The following is a 17,761-nucleotide window of genomic DNA, read 5'->3' on the forward strand; positions in this document are numbered from 1 at the left end:
AGGAAAAAAAATGTGAGCAGGGGAAACAGACAGTGAGTACCCGGGAAGTACTGCTGCACTAGCAGAAAGGGGGGAGGGGAATCCACCAGGGTGGCAATTTCGGACCAGTCATGTGTGTCAATATAAGAGCTAATGCTGATGGAAAGCTTACATGTGTCAGATGCTGTGCTCAGCCCCCTCCAATTATTGCTGTACTTAATCCTACCTATGAGAAAGCACTATTATTATCCTCATTTTACCAAAGGGAAAATGGAGACATGGTGCATTAAGCAACTTGCTGGAGGGTACACAGCTCAAGAGCAGAGCTGAGGCTCAAATTCTGCAGGGCCACAGCCCAGTCTGCATGCCTGGTGTCCAACACGCAGAGCCACCTTCCAAGGGCTGGTCCAGGGGAGGCAAAGACAGAGAAAGCTCTTTCAAAGCTCTGCAGCCTTAGTCCTATGACAGTATCTGACCTTTAAGAAAAATTCCATTTCATTTGCAGCTTATGAGAGTCAACATGATACACTCTAGTTGGTTCCCAAAAATGATGAGCCATCTTCTATGGTAGGAAAATTATACAGCCGAAGGTCAAAGGCTGCAGAACACAGTCAATGGCTAAAACATGGGGTGGATTAACACAAATTAGAAGAGGATTTCAACCCCAAAATAACTGAGCGACATTCACAGAAAGACAGTTTTAACTAAAGATGATAAGACATTTTTGGAAAGAAAACCACTTTTTCCTGTTGCTCCCCATCAAGAAGCTGGGTGAAAGTCCTAGTGGGCTGTTTTTCTAACTTTTTAGTTATATCCAGACTATTCTTCTTGGGGTTTTCAGGAAAGCGCATGGGATCTCGAAGTCCAACAGCTGGGTTTGTTCCCTTACTCTAGCATTCAAGAACCAGCTGCACAACCTTGAGGAAGCTCCTGAATAGGACCTGGCTTTAGCTTCCCCATCTAAAAAGTCAGAGATAATAGCTACCCTCGTCAAAGCGATAAAATTAATGGGAAAACCAAGTGACTCCACCTAAGTATCACTTGTAACATCAACACCTCAATAAAATGAGTTGATTTTCTTCTTTTTGCCCCAGACAAGCTGTTGTCTAACTACATGCTTTTCTATGTCAACCCAATACCCTCTGGCTCTTCGCAGCCACTCTAGCCCTGAGCCTCTCCAAAAAGGCAAATGGACTTAAAAAAAAAAAATATATATATATATATATATTATGGACTCAAGCTCCCCTAAAGGGCTCCATAACTGAGTTCAGATAGGACAATTCACTTTCTTAACCAAAAGGATCCACACTTGCTCTTTTCTCAGCCACTGGAATTTTTTTTTTTTTTAAACCAGATTTACAGTTATAAGATAATTACTCATTGAAGAAGCTCCTGGTACACTTACTCAACCCCCATTCTCTTCCCTCACCCTATTGCAAAGCCTTAATAAATCATTCTTGATTCCAGCATCTTCAGACCCCTGCCAGCCCACCAACCACCAGTCCCATCCCAATACCTCAAGGAAACCAAAACAGCTAGTAATCAGCAATACTCTTAAGGAAATCTTCCTGAATTCACAATCGGGAACTTGATTAACACCTAAACATGCTTCAGCGTCTATTCAAAATTTGGAAATGAGCAGTGGGCACAAAGATAATGCTCCAAAAACACATCAAACCAGAATTAGCATCCCCAAGGTTCACAATCATTACTTAACTGTTAGCCACTGCCCGGAACAGGGGCAACTATCACATCAAAGCTATAATATACCTAATAAACTAATAGTCGCTTCCTATTCATCCTTTGTTTTTAAGTCTAATCTTGAAAATGACACCATGATCGTCCAATAAATCTGAATTTTGAGAGCTTATAAGAAGTAGACATAGCAACATAACTTGACCTACTTATTATTAATAGTATCATATTGTGCCCTTCTGTCTCAAATAATAACATTCAGAAGAGCAATCAGGCTATAATATTGTTTTCAGAAAATACAAGTTTAATCTCCCCTCACATTTGGCTTAGGGTTTCCAACCCAATTTGTAACATCTCATCCTACAGATTTATTTTCACCTCTGTGAAGTAATTTATGTCCATATTATTCAATGCAGCCCTGCTTTTTAAATTATTATTCAATGAATTTATCACATCTATAGTTGTATAATGATCATCACAATCCAATTTCACAGGATTTCCATCCCACAACCCAAGCACATCCCCCCACCCCCCAAACTGTCTCCTCCGGAGACCATAAGTTTTTCAAAGTCTGTGAGTCAGCATCTGTTCAATGCAGCCCTGTTTTGAAATACTAAAAATGTCTACCTAAAGGGAACTCATTAAATAAATATAGTCTATCCATACAGAGATTGTACAGCCACTGAAAAAGGAAAGCAAGAAGTGCTCTGTTACTAAACTGCAAAGACCTCTAAGACATATTATTATGTAAAACAGCAGGATGCCAACTAGCATGTAATGTGTACTGCCTTCTGTATAAAACAGGGGAGAAATCAGAACACACATATAAAACACATGAGTGTGTGTACACCTGCACATGTGTGTTTGTACTGACATAAAACAATTGCAGAAGAGTAATCATAAACTGATAACTGTAATAGCTGGAGAAAGAACTGGAAGCTAGGCAGGTGAAAGATTGATCTATGAAGTCATTTACATCCCAAATATCTTGGATTGATTCTGCTTTATGAAGCACGTAAACACATTATCTACCCAAAAATACATTAAGTATCGACTGGTAGTTTAAGGTGACATTCCAGTCCTTGGAGATTAAAACAACACGACCTGTAAAGTCACATTTTATGACTGACCATGATTCTTATTCTTCTTTCTAGTATCATACATGCCCATATGAAACACACAAATACAAATGCACACACATATGCGCGCGCGCACATACACGTTTAAGTCAATAAATTAAAGGAGAAAACTTTAGCACAAAAAAAATTATTTTAAAAGAACTCGACGAAACCTTATTCCACATATTTTCTTTTTTTTTTTTTTTGTCTTTTTGTCTTTCTGCCATTTCTTGGGCTACTCCCACGGCATATGGAGGTTCCCAGGCTAGGGGTCCAATCGGAGCTGTAGCTGCCGGCCTACGCCAGAGCCGCAGCAACGCGGGATCCGAGCCGCGTCTGCAACATACACCACAGCTCACGGCAACACCAGATCGTTAACCCACTGAGCAAGGGCAGGGACCGAACCCGAAACCTCATGGTTCCTAGTCGGATTCGTTAACCACTGCGCCACGACGGGAACTCCACATATTTCCTTATTATTAATCACATCAAGGGGAACGCAATTCTCTACAGATGTCCAGATTTCATTAGTCCACAGGACACCTTTGCCTAGATGGTTCCAGATCCTCTGAAATACCCAGCAGACAGGCATCTTACTGCTGCCACACAGATCAGCTCACCTTCATAGGTGCCAACTTCCAGAAGAGTCCCGCTCTGCTCGAGGTCCAAGAACTCCTTCACAGTCAGAAAGTTATAGTCCACGCCAGGCACCTCTCCTTCTCTGGGAGACCGGGTTGTGCCTGCAGCAGGACGAAGGACAAGAAATCATCAGTCTAGTGAAACAGGAAGCGACCCATCCAGGTGTAATTAAAATAACCTGTTCAGTAAGCTGGTGTACCTAAGATGACAGAACCACCTACCGAGACAAGTCTTCTTTCCAGCAAAAGAGCACTGTCACTCTCCTCCCCCACCTCCCCACTGGGCCTCTCAAAAAAAAAAAAAAAAAAAAAAAAAAAAAGAAAAGAAAGAAAGAAAACCAGCACAGCAGCTAGGCAACCCAGGGAAATGTATATCATTAAAAACAGAAAAAAAGAAAAAGAAAAAAGAAAAATTGCACTGAATGAAAAGGGGGAACTGGATTTTATACAGACAACACTCACAATCAGCAGTTTTTAGGACTCCAGTAAATTCTGAAAAGTTATCCACCTTAAGCTCAGTGCCTAAGGGGTTTATATTTTTATCCCCGGCCTCAAAATTCTTGTGCTCCTCAGTACATCCATCAACTTCCAATGCAACAAACCCTTTTGAAGAAAATGACACCCACTGCATAAACACATCACTAGAGAAATTCAATTGCCCAAGATCTGTGGCTGGATACCGCCCAGGGATTAAAATGTTGCTGCTTTCCATGTAATTAACATGTTTGGCAAAAAGAGGCCACCCATAAGTTCTGAGTGGAGAAAAAGGACACTGTATTTGCTAGAAAATACCTCCCCTGAATTCATCTAGCCATTTTCTCAAAGACTAATAAATATAACAATTCTTCTTATGAAGAAATAACACAGAGCCTCTAGAATATTCAAGTCACCCAGCTCAGATGCTGGGCTGCAGGCCTATCATTTTAGCCCAACCTCAACCAAAAGTGTGGAAAGAATGTGGTTTCTAGACAAAGTTAAAAAAGAAAATAAACCAAGAAGCAACTATGTAGTGCTTGCCAGGAACCTATTTTAAATGTGAGGGGAGACCAAAAAAGAGCAAACTTTTATGATTTTTGCTCCTATGTTCAAGTTAGAGCACATAATCAACATGGCTCATTTTACTAGGCTTTCAGGTTAATGCTTCCAGGTATGATAAGCAGGGATTTTTCCCTAGTCCTAGTTTGAATCTCCCCAAAGCAATTCAATAACCAACTGTATGCACTCGGTGGCTCCAATGTTCGTGGCAGAGTGCAGTTTTTATCACCTGCCTATGTGAATTTCCACACAACTACAGTGAATATTCAGAATTCTCTGGAATCAGGAGTTCCCGGCGTGGCTCAGGGGTAATGAATCTGACTAGTACCCATGAGGACGCAGGTTCAATCCCTGGCCTCACTCGGTGGGTTAAGGATCTGGCATTGCCACGAGCTGTGGTGTAGGTCACAGACGTGGTTCAGATCTGGTGTTGCTATGGCTGTGGTGTAGGCCAGTGGTGACGGCTCCAATTCGACCCCTAGTCTGGGAACCTCCATGTGCTGGGGTTGCAGCTCTAAAAAAACAAAAAACAAAAAAAAAAAAAAAAAAGGGAATTCTCTTGAATCAAAAATACCCTCAACTCAACATTTGTTGCATATTTTACTCAGGCTAAATACATTTTTAAGTAAGCCAAATTTTTTTAATATCTGAAACCTAAGTGTTGTAAAGAGCTACAAAGTGTCCAGAGAAGTTATATTGCAAATGTTGGCTTATGCCCAGCACCCTGGGACTTTCTGGTAAAGAGAAAAATTTTATACTACTGCTTGTGTAGTGTCCCAAAGTCTACTCTTGAACTGTTCCCTAATTCATTTCCATTTCTGGCTCCCCTGGCAGATGACAAGTCCCTTGAGGTCCTTCACAAAATTTAAATTTATATCTCCAATGTCAGGCACACAATGGACACTCCTGAAGCATAAAGAGTACCACATACTGTTGTCGAGCAGGCGTACAGAGTGGGAATGACCACGTACAAGCCCAGCTTGTGGTCTTAGGCATGTTTCTCAGCTTTTGTTCCTTCTCAGTTTCCTTATCTGTGAAATAAGGACAATTATATTACCTACACTAGAGATCTGTTGTGTATACTGAAGGAGATAAGACTTTTAGAAGGCTTAGCTCCATGACTGCTCTCAGATACCATAATTTAGGTTATTACTAGAATGAAATGAGTTGGTAGAATATTATACTTCAAATTATATATACTAATTTTATATGTATATATAAAATTACATACATTATTATGTTTCTTTTTTTTTCAAGAATCATTTACTGAGGTCCCAGATACCTGCCAGGCACCAATTTAGGCACTGAATAAGCCCAAACCCCTACCCTAATGGAATTTCTATTGTACTATGAAAGATAAAAGATAAAAAATAAATATGTCTATGAATGCAGCATATAATTTCAAGTATCTGAAACTGTCTTGGAGGAAGGAAGCAAGACGGGGGGTAGGAGAGCTACTTTTTTTTTTAAGCTTTATTTAAGTATCGTTGATTCACAAGTTTGTGATAATTTCTGCTGTACAACAAAGTGATTCAGTTATACATGTATACACATCCATTCTCTACTTTAGATAGGTGATTAGGAAAATCCTAGGTAAGGAGGTGTCATTTAAACTGAGGGCCATGCAAAGGTGATGGGAAAAGCATGGGGTTGCGGGGGGCGGAATGAAAGAGAGGAGGCCAAGGGCTTTGAAGTAGGAATAGGTTCAGCATGTTAGGGGAAGGGCAAAAAGTTCAGAGTAATTGCAGCAGAGCAATGGGAAAGAGGTGAGAAATGAATGCAAGGGACCAGATGACGCAGGCCACCCAGAGCAAATATTTCACATTTTATTCTAAGCATGATAGGAAGTCCCTAGAGGGTTTTCAGCAGTATGGCACCATGATTTATTTTTAAAAGATCACTGAACTTGACAGAGAACAGCAGTGTAGGATGGGAGGTGGGCAAGAATAGAAGCAAGGAGACCAGTTAGCTCTCCACCTGAAACTAACACAACAGTGTAAATCAACCATACTCCAACATAAAATAAAAATTAAATTTTAAAAATAGAAAAAAGAAAACCGGAAGTCAACAAACAAAAAAGAAGACCAGTTAGTTGGTTATCACTGCGTCCAGGTGAGAAAAAAAATCAGGGCACAGACAAGAACAGCAGGAGGGAGGTGGTAAGAAGCCATCACATTTCTATGACAAACTGTGATCAGTTGGAAGAATGGGAAGACAGTCCATGGGATAGACTCTCTAGGTGGAGTTAAAAGCACACCAACCCATCAGGCCACACTCAGTCCATATTTGGAAGACAACTTGTTGATAGAGCAGATGGAGTGTGTAGGAAATAAGGACTGGTATTTTATTCTTTGACTTGGGCATATTGACTATGCCATTTACAGAGATCACAAACATGGAGGAAATGGCTTTTGGGGGAAAAAAATTAACGGTTTGCTTCTGAAACATGTCAAATTGTAGATGCCCATTGGACACCTCAGTGTAGAGAGCTGTGGACAGTTGGTTTGGTACATTTGAAGATCAAAGTGATGGTTGGGCCCTGAACTTGGAAGTCATCAGTAAACCAATGGCATTTGAAGCCAAGAGACACAGAGAGAGAGAGAATCTAGGGAGAGAGAGTGTAGAAAAAGCAGCCAAGAAGTTTGAGCTGAACACACAACCTTGTAATTTTTAGAAACAGAAGAGGAGGGAGAGTCTCAAAGGAGACTAAGAGGCAGTAGCCAGAGAAGGGTGTGATGGATGTCTCAGAGCCAAGTGCAAAAGCTGTTCAGCCAGCTACTCAGAAAACACAAACAGCCTACATCATATTGGGAAATTCCAGCATAGGGCAAGAATAGAATCACTTCGAAACTTGCTGTGAAAGAATCTGTCCTAAATATGTTCTTTGTGGCAAGTCTCATCCTTGGCCTCCATACCAAGATTCTAGTACCTAAATCCATCCCCAATTCCCATCCCTATTATTCCTCAAACTAGGATAAATGAGACCAAACAAATGATTTGTTGGGTTTTTGAAGTCTTCTATACCAGATAATATTGGGTTTGGTTCGTTTTTTTTTTTTTTTTTTTTTCCACTCCTGTAAGCCATCTTATCTTTGCCATTTCTTCCAACCATGTTTTCAGAACCAATTTGTGAGATTTACTTTAAAGACAATGATAACCTCTGGGTCTTAATTTCCTGGAAGGATTCAAAGTAATCAAGAACTTGAAAAATCTACATGTGAGAGGAAAAATGAAACTGGGAGATACCCATTTTTCCCTTGGAAATAAATAAGCTTCGAATGGCCTTTGCGCAGCAGGGGAAGAGGGGGAGGGGGTGGGCAAGTCCCCACCCACCAAGCCTTCAGGGTTTATTACCCAGACAAAACCTTTCCTCTCTGCAGGCTGGCAGGAGGTTTCCTCCCAGTTCTCCTCTAAGCAACCCGGCTTGGGTCTGGGCCAACATGACCAGGCTCCATTCAGTGACGCTGGGGAAAAAGGGCCTGGGAGGGGACCCCGCCCCCTCTTTTCTTCCAGCAGAATGACAGGCTGCCTGCTGGACACACGCCTGGCAGATGGCATTTCAAAGGGTTTTCAGGAGCCATCTGGGGTGGGTACAATTATTACAAACCAGGCTTCTAACAAAGCCAGAAGGGTTACTTCCTGGCAGAAGAGAAGTAAAACAAATTCTATCATGTTTCTCAGGGACAGCATATTAAAAAAAAAAAAAAAAATCACCAGGCTGACAAACAGGGATTTCTACAGCCTGCAACGATGCCTTCTGCTGGTCTAGCTAGAAATTAGGCCAACAATATCTTGCATTTATTAGCTTTATACAAACAAACACAGTGCCTACCTCCTTGCCTTTAATAAGAAGAAAAAAAAAGAGAAAGAGATTATCAAATACTAGGAAAAAAAATAATACCTTCTGTTTATTGAATGTTTACTTATGCCTTAGGCTAGGCCTTAGCACTTAATCAATACCACTGCATGTAATCTTTCTAAGAAACAGAAGGATTGCTATTATACTCATTTTACTGATGAGGAAGTTGATACTCGGAGAAGTAACCTTCCCAAGGTCACATAACAAGTAAGCTGGGCTGAGCTGTGATTTGAAAGTAGACACTCTGCCTTTAGCATCCCTCATTCTAAACCACTGTTGTCCAAGTTAGAACTTTCTGTCATGATGGAAATGTTCCATATGGTTGAGTCTCAACATGGTAGCCACTAGATACATCTGGTTAATATTTTTTTAATTATATATATTTCAGGTGTACAGCATTATAGTTCATTATAGTTCAACATCTGTACACATGTGGTTTTTGATAATGTGACAAAGGAACTGAATTTAAATTTTATCTTAGTTTAATTACTTTATATTTAAATAGCTACATGTGGCCATATGGTCGACACCAGATTGGTGAGTGAAGTTCACCCAAATGCCATGGATGGCATTTTCAGTACAACATTCACTACAATGCTCCCAAGGCACCTCCAGCTCTCAAAATAAAAAAAAGAAACAGACCAAACTGCAGAATCTTGTACTCACACAGGAAATTCATCCTTTTAAAAACTCTTATATCCTTTGATAAATGATCTCATCACATTTTATGCTGTGTATTAAAACCTCTGGGGAGCTCCCGCTGTGAAACAGCGGCATCGACAGAGACACCGTCTTGGGAGCACTGGAATGCGGGTTCAACCCCTGGCCCAGCACAATGGGTTAAGGATCTGGTGTTGCTGCGGCTGTGGTTTGATTCTCCTCTAAGGCTTGGATTTGATCCCTGGCCTGGGAGCTCCATATTCCAAGGAGCGGCCAAAAAAAAAAAAATTCTGTTAGGTTCCTATTGGCTACGGTCTCTTAGGGAAAACAAACAAACAAACAAACAAAAAACTTACAGATATTTCTGGTATCACCATTTATAGCAAAAATAAAAATTGAAAAAGAGACCAAAAAAGAAAAAAAAAAAAGCAACCTTACAAAATAAACAAAAAATGGTGTGCCTATGAATAAGGGAGTGATTAAATGAAATAGGGCAGATTCACCCTTAGAAACTTTTTTTTTTGTCTATGTAAAGAATACTAGGTTCAGAGGAATATCAGGAATGTAGATTTGAGTGATATAAAATGCAAAAAAAATCACTGCATTTTACTGAAAAATAGAAAAGAAAGCCCTTAATGGGTGCTTTATGAGCTAATAAACAGTTAAATGGGTGGAATAAACCTTTACCAGTGGTAACCTCAGGAGGGTGGGCTTAGAAATGGGGAGAGAAAAAATAATTGTTTCTTTAAAGCTCTCTGTAACATTGTGCATGTAGTTGTTTTTGGCATTTTATACATCGAATAAAGTAATTACTTAAGAAATCTTGAAAGTATGGATTCTTGGGTGTCCTACTCAAGTATCTTCATTAGCTTAGTCCTTGCGAAAATGTGCCAAAGGAGAGAGGCTCCCAGGAATATACTACAAATAAAGTGGAGAAAGTGGCACTATTTTTCTGCCTGATTTTGCTTCAACCTCAAACTGTTCACACCTTAAATAGAGTCCTTTTTTTTTTTTTTTTTAGGGCCACACCTGCAGCATATGGAAGTTCTCAGTCTAGGGGTCGAATTAGAGCTGTAGCTGCCAGCCTATACCACAGCCACAGCAATATGGGATTTAAGTCGCATTTGCAACGTACACCACAGTTCATGGTAATGCTGGATCCTTAACCCACTGAGCAAGGCCAGGGATTGAACCTGCGTCCTCGTGGATCTTAACTGGGTTTGTTACCACTGAGCCATAAGGAGAACTCCCAAACACTTAAAAAGTGTTACTATTTAATAACATTTGCACCAGAGTAGTGAATACCACCAGCCTTGTTTGCCACCAGATCATAAATTAATTTGAGCTATGCCCTGCTGACTTTCTCAGTATGAATTATCGATGCCCCCAAAAGTCTGCCACTGAAAGCTTGAGTGGCTGCTTGCTTCTGAGGCACATTTTATGGTTCATAAACTTTCAGTGTACCTGACATGAATGATCCTTGCTGAGGAAATCAGGCAATGACCTTCCTTCTCATCAAACACCACAAACTACAGCTACTGAAAGGAAACTGGATTCAGAGCTCATTTGCTCTCTCTGCTTATTCTACAAGTTCTCTTGAAATGCCCAGTTAAGGCAACAACAACAAAAAAATCCTAGAGGTGAGACACATTTAATAAGTTATTTCCTTCTGCTATGTGTTCCCAATACCATTAGGTTTTGAGGCAAGCCATCACTCAGCACCTGCCCAACTGGTCTCGAGGCCAGACTGCTAATAGAGTGATCATTACTAAGATTAAAGTGTTAATACTCAGTGATATCACCTGATGTGAAATTCATCTGGGTCCTGCTGATCCAAATCTAACCTAAATTATAGGCAAGTCAACTACCTCCATGTTAAGGAAAGAGTATAAATTTCTATAATAAAACAAGGGTTTACATTGATTGAAACTGGGCAGATATCCACGATAGCCTCATATCATCCACTCTTTGGTTGATGGAGCAGAGTAGAAGATGTTGTTTCCCCAAATTCACTCACTTGACTTATTGTGCATGGAATTTTTGCCATATCTCAGGCCCAGCAGTACTATTTATGCAATATTTTCCCTTCAAGTCAAAGCTGTTTAAAAAACAAATATATCCATGTAAAAAGGAATGCTTAACAGCTAGCCACATACTTATTAGAGAGAATTCTTTTGAAAAATCTTACAATATCAGGTGCTGGCAGAAACATGGAGCAATCAGAACTCTCATACATTATTGGTAAGGATATAAAATGGTACAGCCAGTGGGAGAAGAGTTTGGCAGTTTGTTAAAAAGTTAAACATACATTTACCATGTGACCCCAAATCACACTTCTACGTATTTATCCTAGAGAAAGGATCACACCTACATATTTATCCTAGAGAAAACAGGATAAATATATTTATTCTATATTCAAATGTTTATAGGAGCTTTATGCATAATCAACCCAAACTGTGAACAATCCAAATGCCCTTAAGTGAATGGATAAACTGTGGTAAATCCCTACAATGAACTCAGCAAAAGTACAGATGTACACAACAACAGGGATTAATCTCTAAGACATTTTGCTAAGTGGAAAAAAAAGCCAACCCAAGTATCTATCAACAGAAGAACTGACAAAGATGTGGTACATATATACAATGGAATATTACTCAGGCATAAAAAAATAATGAAATAATGTCACTTGCAGCAACATGGATGGACCTAGAGATTATCATATTAAGTGAAGTAAATTAGAGAAAGACATATATCCTATGTTATCACTTATACGTGGACTCTAATAAAAATAATACAAATGAACTTACAAAACAGAAACAGACTCAAAGACTTTGAAATCAGCCTTATAGTAACCAAAGGGGAAAGGTAGGGAGAAGGATAAACTAAGAGTTCAGGATTAACATACACACAGTACTATGTATAAAAGAGATAATCAACAAGGACCGACTGTATAGCATGGGGAACTCTACTCAATATTCTGTATTAACCTATGGGGCAAAAAATCTGAAAAAGAATGGATGTATGTATACCTGAATCACTCTGCTGTACACCCAAAACCACCACAACACAAATCAAATACTTAAATAAAAAATAAAAATGAAAAAGAGGCTACAGACTGTATGATTCCATTTCAGTGATATTCTGTAAAAGACAAAACTATAATAGGGAAGGAGAATAAACCAGTTGTTGCCAGGTGAGTGGTTAGGGCTGACTACAAATGGACAGACCAAGGGAAAAGGGGAAGGGGTGGGGGCTGAGAAGACAGAACTGTTTGTGACCAAGATCCTGATTGTGACCAAGATCGGAGGACAATGCATTTCTCAAAACCTACATGCAGAACTGTACACCACAAAGAGTAAATTTTACTGCTTACTAAAATTTTAGAAAAGGAAACATTTAGCATTACCTCTGATGAACAATCAGTTTCACCCTGCCATAAACAGTAACTAAAAATAAATGCAACAAAAATATAGTCCTTTGATTTTTATCGAGACCCTGAGGTCCACATTCCCTTATTAATTACAAAGGGAAATTAACAAACATTAGGAAGTTGCTAGAGACCTATTAGCACCAAATTGAGCCTTTCTCCCTAACATCATTACTAGGATTAAAAAAAAAAAAATTGTAAAGAACATCATCTGCTTGGTATTGGAATAGACCTTCAAGGAACACGGCCTAAAATCATCTCATAATATCCCTAAAGTCGTTTTGGGTTTTAGGAACCACTAGGATTAGGCTTCTAACACCTGGGACAACCCAGGACAGAGGTTGGGAGTTCCCTTGTAGCACAGCTATATTAAGGATCCAGTGTTGTCATGGCAGTGGTTTGGATTGCTGCTGTGGCTCAGGTTCAATCCCTGGCCCAGGAATTTCTGCATACTGTGGACATGGCAAAAAAAAAAAAAGACGGAAAAAAAACAAGTTCAGCTCCATCACCTGATTCTTCAAAGAATTTAGGTTGCTCAAATCTCTTTAAGTCTCAGTTTCCTCACCTATGGTGAGGATGGGAAAAATAAAATCATAAAAATTAAAGGAGATAATTTTTAAGTGGAAATACTAAAAGTATCTACACCTCTGGATATTGTGCCAGTATCAAGGCATACACCCCTCCCATTATGGTGCCCAGGGAGAAAGTAGGTGAAAGTTGAAAGTTAAAAGCAGTTGATGTGGGGGTTCCCGTCATGGCGCAGCGGTAACAAAATCCCACTAGTATCTATGAGAAGAGGGGTTGGATCCCTGGCCTCATGGAGTGGGTTAAGGATCCAGCATTGCTGTGAGCTATGGTGTAGATCGCAGACGTAGTTTGGATCCTGAGTTGCTGTGGCTGTGGCTGTGGCCAGCAGCTTGGCTCTGATTCAACCCCTAGCCTGGGAACTTCCATATGCCACACCTGTGGCCTTAAAAAGAAAAAAAAAAAAAAAAAAAAAAAAAGCAGTTGATATGGAGTTCTCGTCGTGGCTCAGTGGTAACAAACCCGACTAGTATCCACAAGGATGCAGGTTCAATCTCTGGCCTCGCTCAGTAGGTTAAGGACCTGGCGTTGGCGGTGAGCTGTGGTGTAGTTCACAGACACAGCTCGGACTCAGCATTGCTGTAGCCGAGGTGTAGGTTGGCAGGTTGAGCTCCAATTCGACACCTAGCCTGGGAACTTCCATATGCCTTGGGTTCAGCACTAAAAAGACAAAAGCGGGGGGGGGGGGGGGGGAGTTGCCATTCAGTTGTCATGGGTTTGGCTAGCTTAGAAACCGGGATCTGAGTTTCAGCACTCTCAGAGATACGCTCAAGGAGAAAAATCTCTCTGCATATGATTTAGATGCATTACATATTATTCAGTATTCCTGCAAGACAGTGTCACAGTCAAGCCAGCATCACTTCTGGCCTTCAGTTAACGCAACCTTCTTCATCTGGGTAGGAGTTTACCTGCCATATACTATGTCAATCTTCTCTGTTTCGTTTCAACATAAAAATAGAAGGAACACATGTCCAACAACTAAGTGATCTTTATGCTTTTCCCCTGTAGGGATAACTCCTGACTCCTTGGCTCAGATTCAGGAATGGCCTAGACCCCGTTTCATCATCTCAAAATACAAGTCTCATAGCATGTGCCATTGCAAACATTTTTCTGAGTAAATACTCTTCTAGGAAACCTGACCAACTACAAGTGTGTAGATCCCCTTACTCCCAAAACAGAGATTTACTTCCAAAACAGTAAACAATATATTTACTGACACTGATACTGATCAACAGCCTAAATGCATTTAATAGACTCACAACACTAGTGACTTATCTATGGTGCCTTAATCATGGCATCAGACACCCAAATGTGTCCTATACTATGAATACGTACTGCATGTTCCTTCCTGGATATAAAGCACTTTTGAAGCTTTCATATTACTAATTCCACCAGTGAACACGAGGTAAGCACACAGAGATAGGCTGTGTGCATATGAAAAGAGAATTTTATCTCCTAAGAGAATGTGCTTATGTTTAAAACAAAGTGACTTAGAGATGAATGGATCAAGAAGATGTAGTACGTGTGTACACACACCCCCACACCCCCACACACACCACAGGCTATTACTCAGCCATAAAAAAAAAAAAAAAAAATTGAAATAATGCCATTTCTAGCAACAGGGAGGGACCTAGAGATTATCATGTTGAGTGAAGTTAATCAGACAGGAAAAGACAAATGTCATATGATATCACTTATATGTGGCATCTAAAAAAAAAAGAATGATACAAATGAACTTATTCACAAAACAGAAATAGACTCAGAGACACAGAAAACAAACTGGGGTTACCAAAAGGGACAGCAGGGTGGTGGAGAGTGGGAAGAGAAAAATAAATTTGAAGTTTGGGATTAACAGATACACACTACTATATATAAAACATACAACAGAGACCTATTAAGTATAGCACAGGGAACTGTATTCAACATCTTATAATGACCTATAATGGAAAAGAATATGAAAAAGAATAAAAGAATAAACTGAGTCACTTTGCTATCTATATACCTAAAACAAATACAGTATCATAAATCAACTAAACTTCAATTTTTAAAAATAACATTTATTTATTTATTTGTCTGTATTTAGTCTTGTTAGGGTCGCACCCAAGGCATATGGAGGTTCCCAGGCTAGGGAACCTAGAGGTTGAATCAGAGCTACAGCTGCCGGCCTACACCACAGCCACAACAACATGGGATCTGAGCCTCGTGTGTGATCTACACCACAGTTCACAGCAATATCAGATCCTTAACCCACTGAGCAAGGCCAGGGATCGAACCCAAATCCTCATGAATACTAGTTGGGTTCATTAACCACCGAGGCGTGATGGGAACTCTTAAAAGTAACTTTAAAAAAAAGAGTGAAAGATTTTAGATCATTATTATTATTTTATTTTTTAAGTTGCTATTCCCCTATACAATTTTTTTTTCTACTGTACAGCATGGTGACCCAGTTAAGTCCCCTACTTCTATTTTTTCAAATCCACCAAACAGATAAACAAAAGCAACCCTATTGGGTAGTTACTATTATTGTCCCCACCTCACTGATGAGAAAACAGGTCCAGAGAGGTTAGGAGACTTGACAAAAATTGCACAGCCAGGATTTGAATTCATGATTTTATTGCCACAGAGCAGGAGAAAGCCCTGCACACAGAGATGACACTGGGTGCAGAGAGAAACTAGTGGGGGGAGCACTTCATCACCTGTCCTCATCACAAAAAGTAAAGGGGTGCTCATGGGACTGAGCCTGAAGGAGAGCACCCCCTCCCCCCACTCCCCAGGACTCCCTTAATCCCAAACCTGAGCTCCTGGGAACTGTGTCTAACAACCTCTTAATCAGAATAATGAGGTAAATCAGGCCAGAATCCATTGAACAGGAAAGTCAAGTAATAACTTGAACATGCATATTAACCATTCTTCCTCTTTGATGCAGGGAAGGGAACCTTGGCACATATAAACTCAAGGGAATCTTGCATTCTCTTAGAAACCAGAAAATGAAAATTCTCAAGCTGTCATTGATTCATTTCAAACATTCAGCATCCAGGCAATAAAGGATAAGGATCTCCAGCACTCGATACACGCTTATCAAAAATCAACTTTGGAGGATTATCTTGAGGCATTTTTGTTCAGAAAGGAATGCCGCAAATCAGTAATGCCATAGTCTAGTACTAAAAGCTCTCTGTGATAAAAAGGGATTATCAGATAGACTTTCTCTGTTATGACAGGTAATACTTTCTACTTTTTCTGAATTAATGACAGCAATTGTTTGTAAAAAAATGGAATGAACTAATGCCAACGATTTCAACCAGGTAATTTCAAAAGCATGTGAAAGAAAATGATTATTTTCATGCAAAGCTATAATTAATGAAGAATATCAAGTTTCCACAAATTAGGTGACTCTGCAGGCCCACTGCTGAATGCTTCTAATCTTTGGCAGCTTTCTTTCTTTACTTTTAAAAAAATAATCAAGAGTGACTGCCAATGGGTAGACAGTTTTTTTGTTGTGGGGGGGTACAGAGAATATGCTAAAATTAGCTGCAATGGTCGCACAGTTCTAAGAATATAACGAAAGTGCTGATTTTTGTAGAGAGTGTACACTGTCCATCAATAAAGCTTAAATATTTTAAAATATTACACTACAGAAAAGCAGAGATAAAGAGAAAGCAGTATCTGTCCTCAAGGATGTTACAATTCAGTAGAGGAATTGGTACATTTCAGTGAATACTATGTGCTGGTGTAATCTGCTCTTCAACAGTAAGTTGCTTCTGTTAGTCCTTCCAATATATAAACCAAGTGTAAATTCGAGATCAGAAATTAGTGACCATGTTATATTATTTTCCTAAAAATTGCAGGGGTCTGGAGTTTTCCCAGAAATGTCATATAGAGAAACTGTTCTGAAATCTAAAATCAGAATTGGTGACTTCGAATTCCAGCTCTGATATTTACAAACTGTGTACACAGCCAAGTTAAACATTTTGGGGCTTGGTTTCCTCATCTCTAAAATGGAGATAATCATAATACCTACCTGGTAAGGTTGTGTAAGGATCATATAAGACAACGCATACATGATGCCAGGCCTGGTTATAGCCCACATTTAATACACACTGGCCACAATGAAAGTATCATCACTACTACCACAGCCTCCTCTTTCTTTCCACCTATTTCCCTTTAAAAGCAAAGGACCTGGAGTTCCCTGATGGCGCACTGGATTAAGGATCTGGCATTCAGTGCTGTAGCATGGGTTCAATCCCTGGCTTGGAAACTTCTGCACATCACAGGTGCAGCAAAGAAAAAAAAGTAAAGAACCTAACTACTGACCCTTTGTTTTACTGCTACCATGGAACACTGGTTTTTCTGTGCATAAGTTAATTCTTCTTCCAAGAGGAGCAATTTTTTTCTTAAGAAAATTTTCACAGTTCCTAAAAATTTCTATCCTTCTCATTTTTCAAAGCCTCTCACCATAGATGCACACAACTCTCAACCACAACTCTTTGGATGATCCTTTGATGAGAAATCACAAAGTCAACATATTCTATAAATAACGTAATTTTAGTCACTCATTTATCATTAAGCACTAGCATCTACCTATAAGAAAGTGTCTGAATTTGAAGACCTCAAGTCTCCTAATTTGATGTTACTGTTTTATTCCTCATATGATGAACTCCTCATAAAGGATGTACAATTTATTTGCTGAAGAAAAGACCTATACACCTGGATATAAACAGAGAAATCAATTTATATCTAGTACCCAGAGAGAGCTGTTATAAGAGCA

General features: G+C 39.6%; 1 protein-coding gene across 29 annotated transcripts in view; it reads right to left on the bottom strand.

Annotated features, from left to right (window-relative positions):
- MAGI1 (membrane associated guanylate kinase, WW and PDZ domain containing 1) overlaps positions 1-17,761 on the bottom strand; it is a 671,626-nt gene that overhangs the window by 133,913 nt on the left and 519,952 nt on the right. For all 29 annotated transcript variants that reach the window (XM_021070801.1, XM_021070800.1, XM_021070793.1 and 26 more), the window contains one exon: positions 3,413-3,532. In XM_021070801.1, the coding sequence (XP_020926460.1) occupies positions 3,413-3,532 (120 nt within the window). The remainder of the gene's footprint in view (positions 1-3,412; positions 3,533-17,761) is intronic.

The sequence above is a fragment of the Sus scrofa genome, chromosome 13, assembly GCF_000003025.6.
Source record: "Sus scrofa isolate TJ Tabasco breed Duroc chromosome 13, Sscrofa11.1, whole genome shotgun sequence".
NCBI classification, from domain to species: Eukaryota; Metazoa; Chordata; class Mammalia; order Artiodactyla; family Suidae; genus Sus; species Sus scrofa.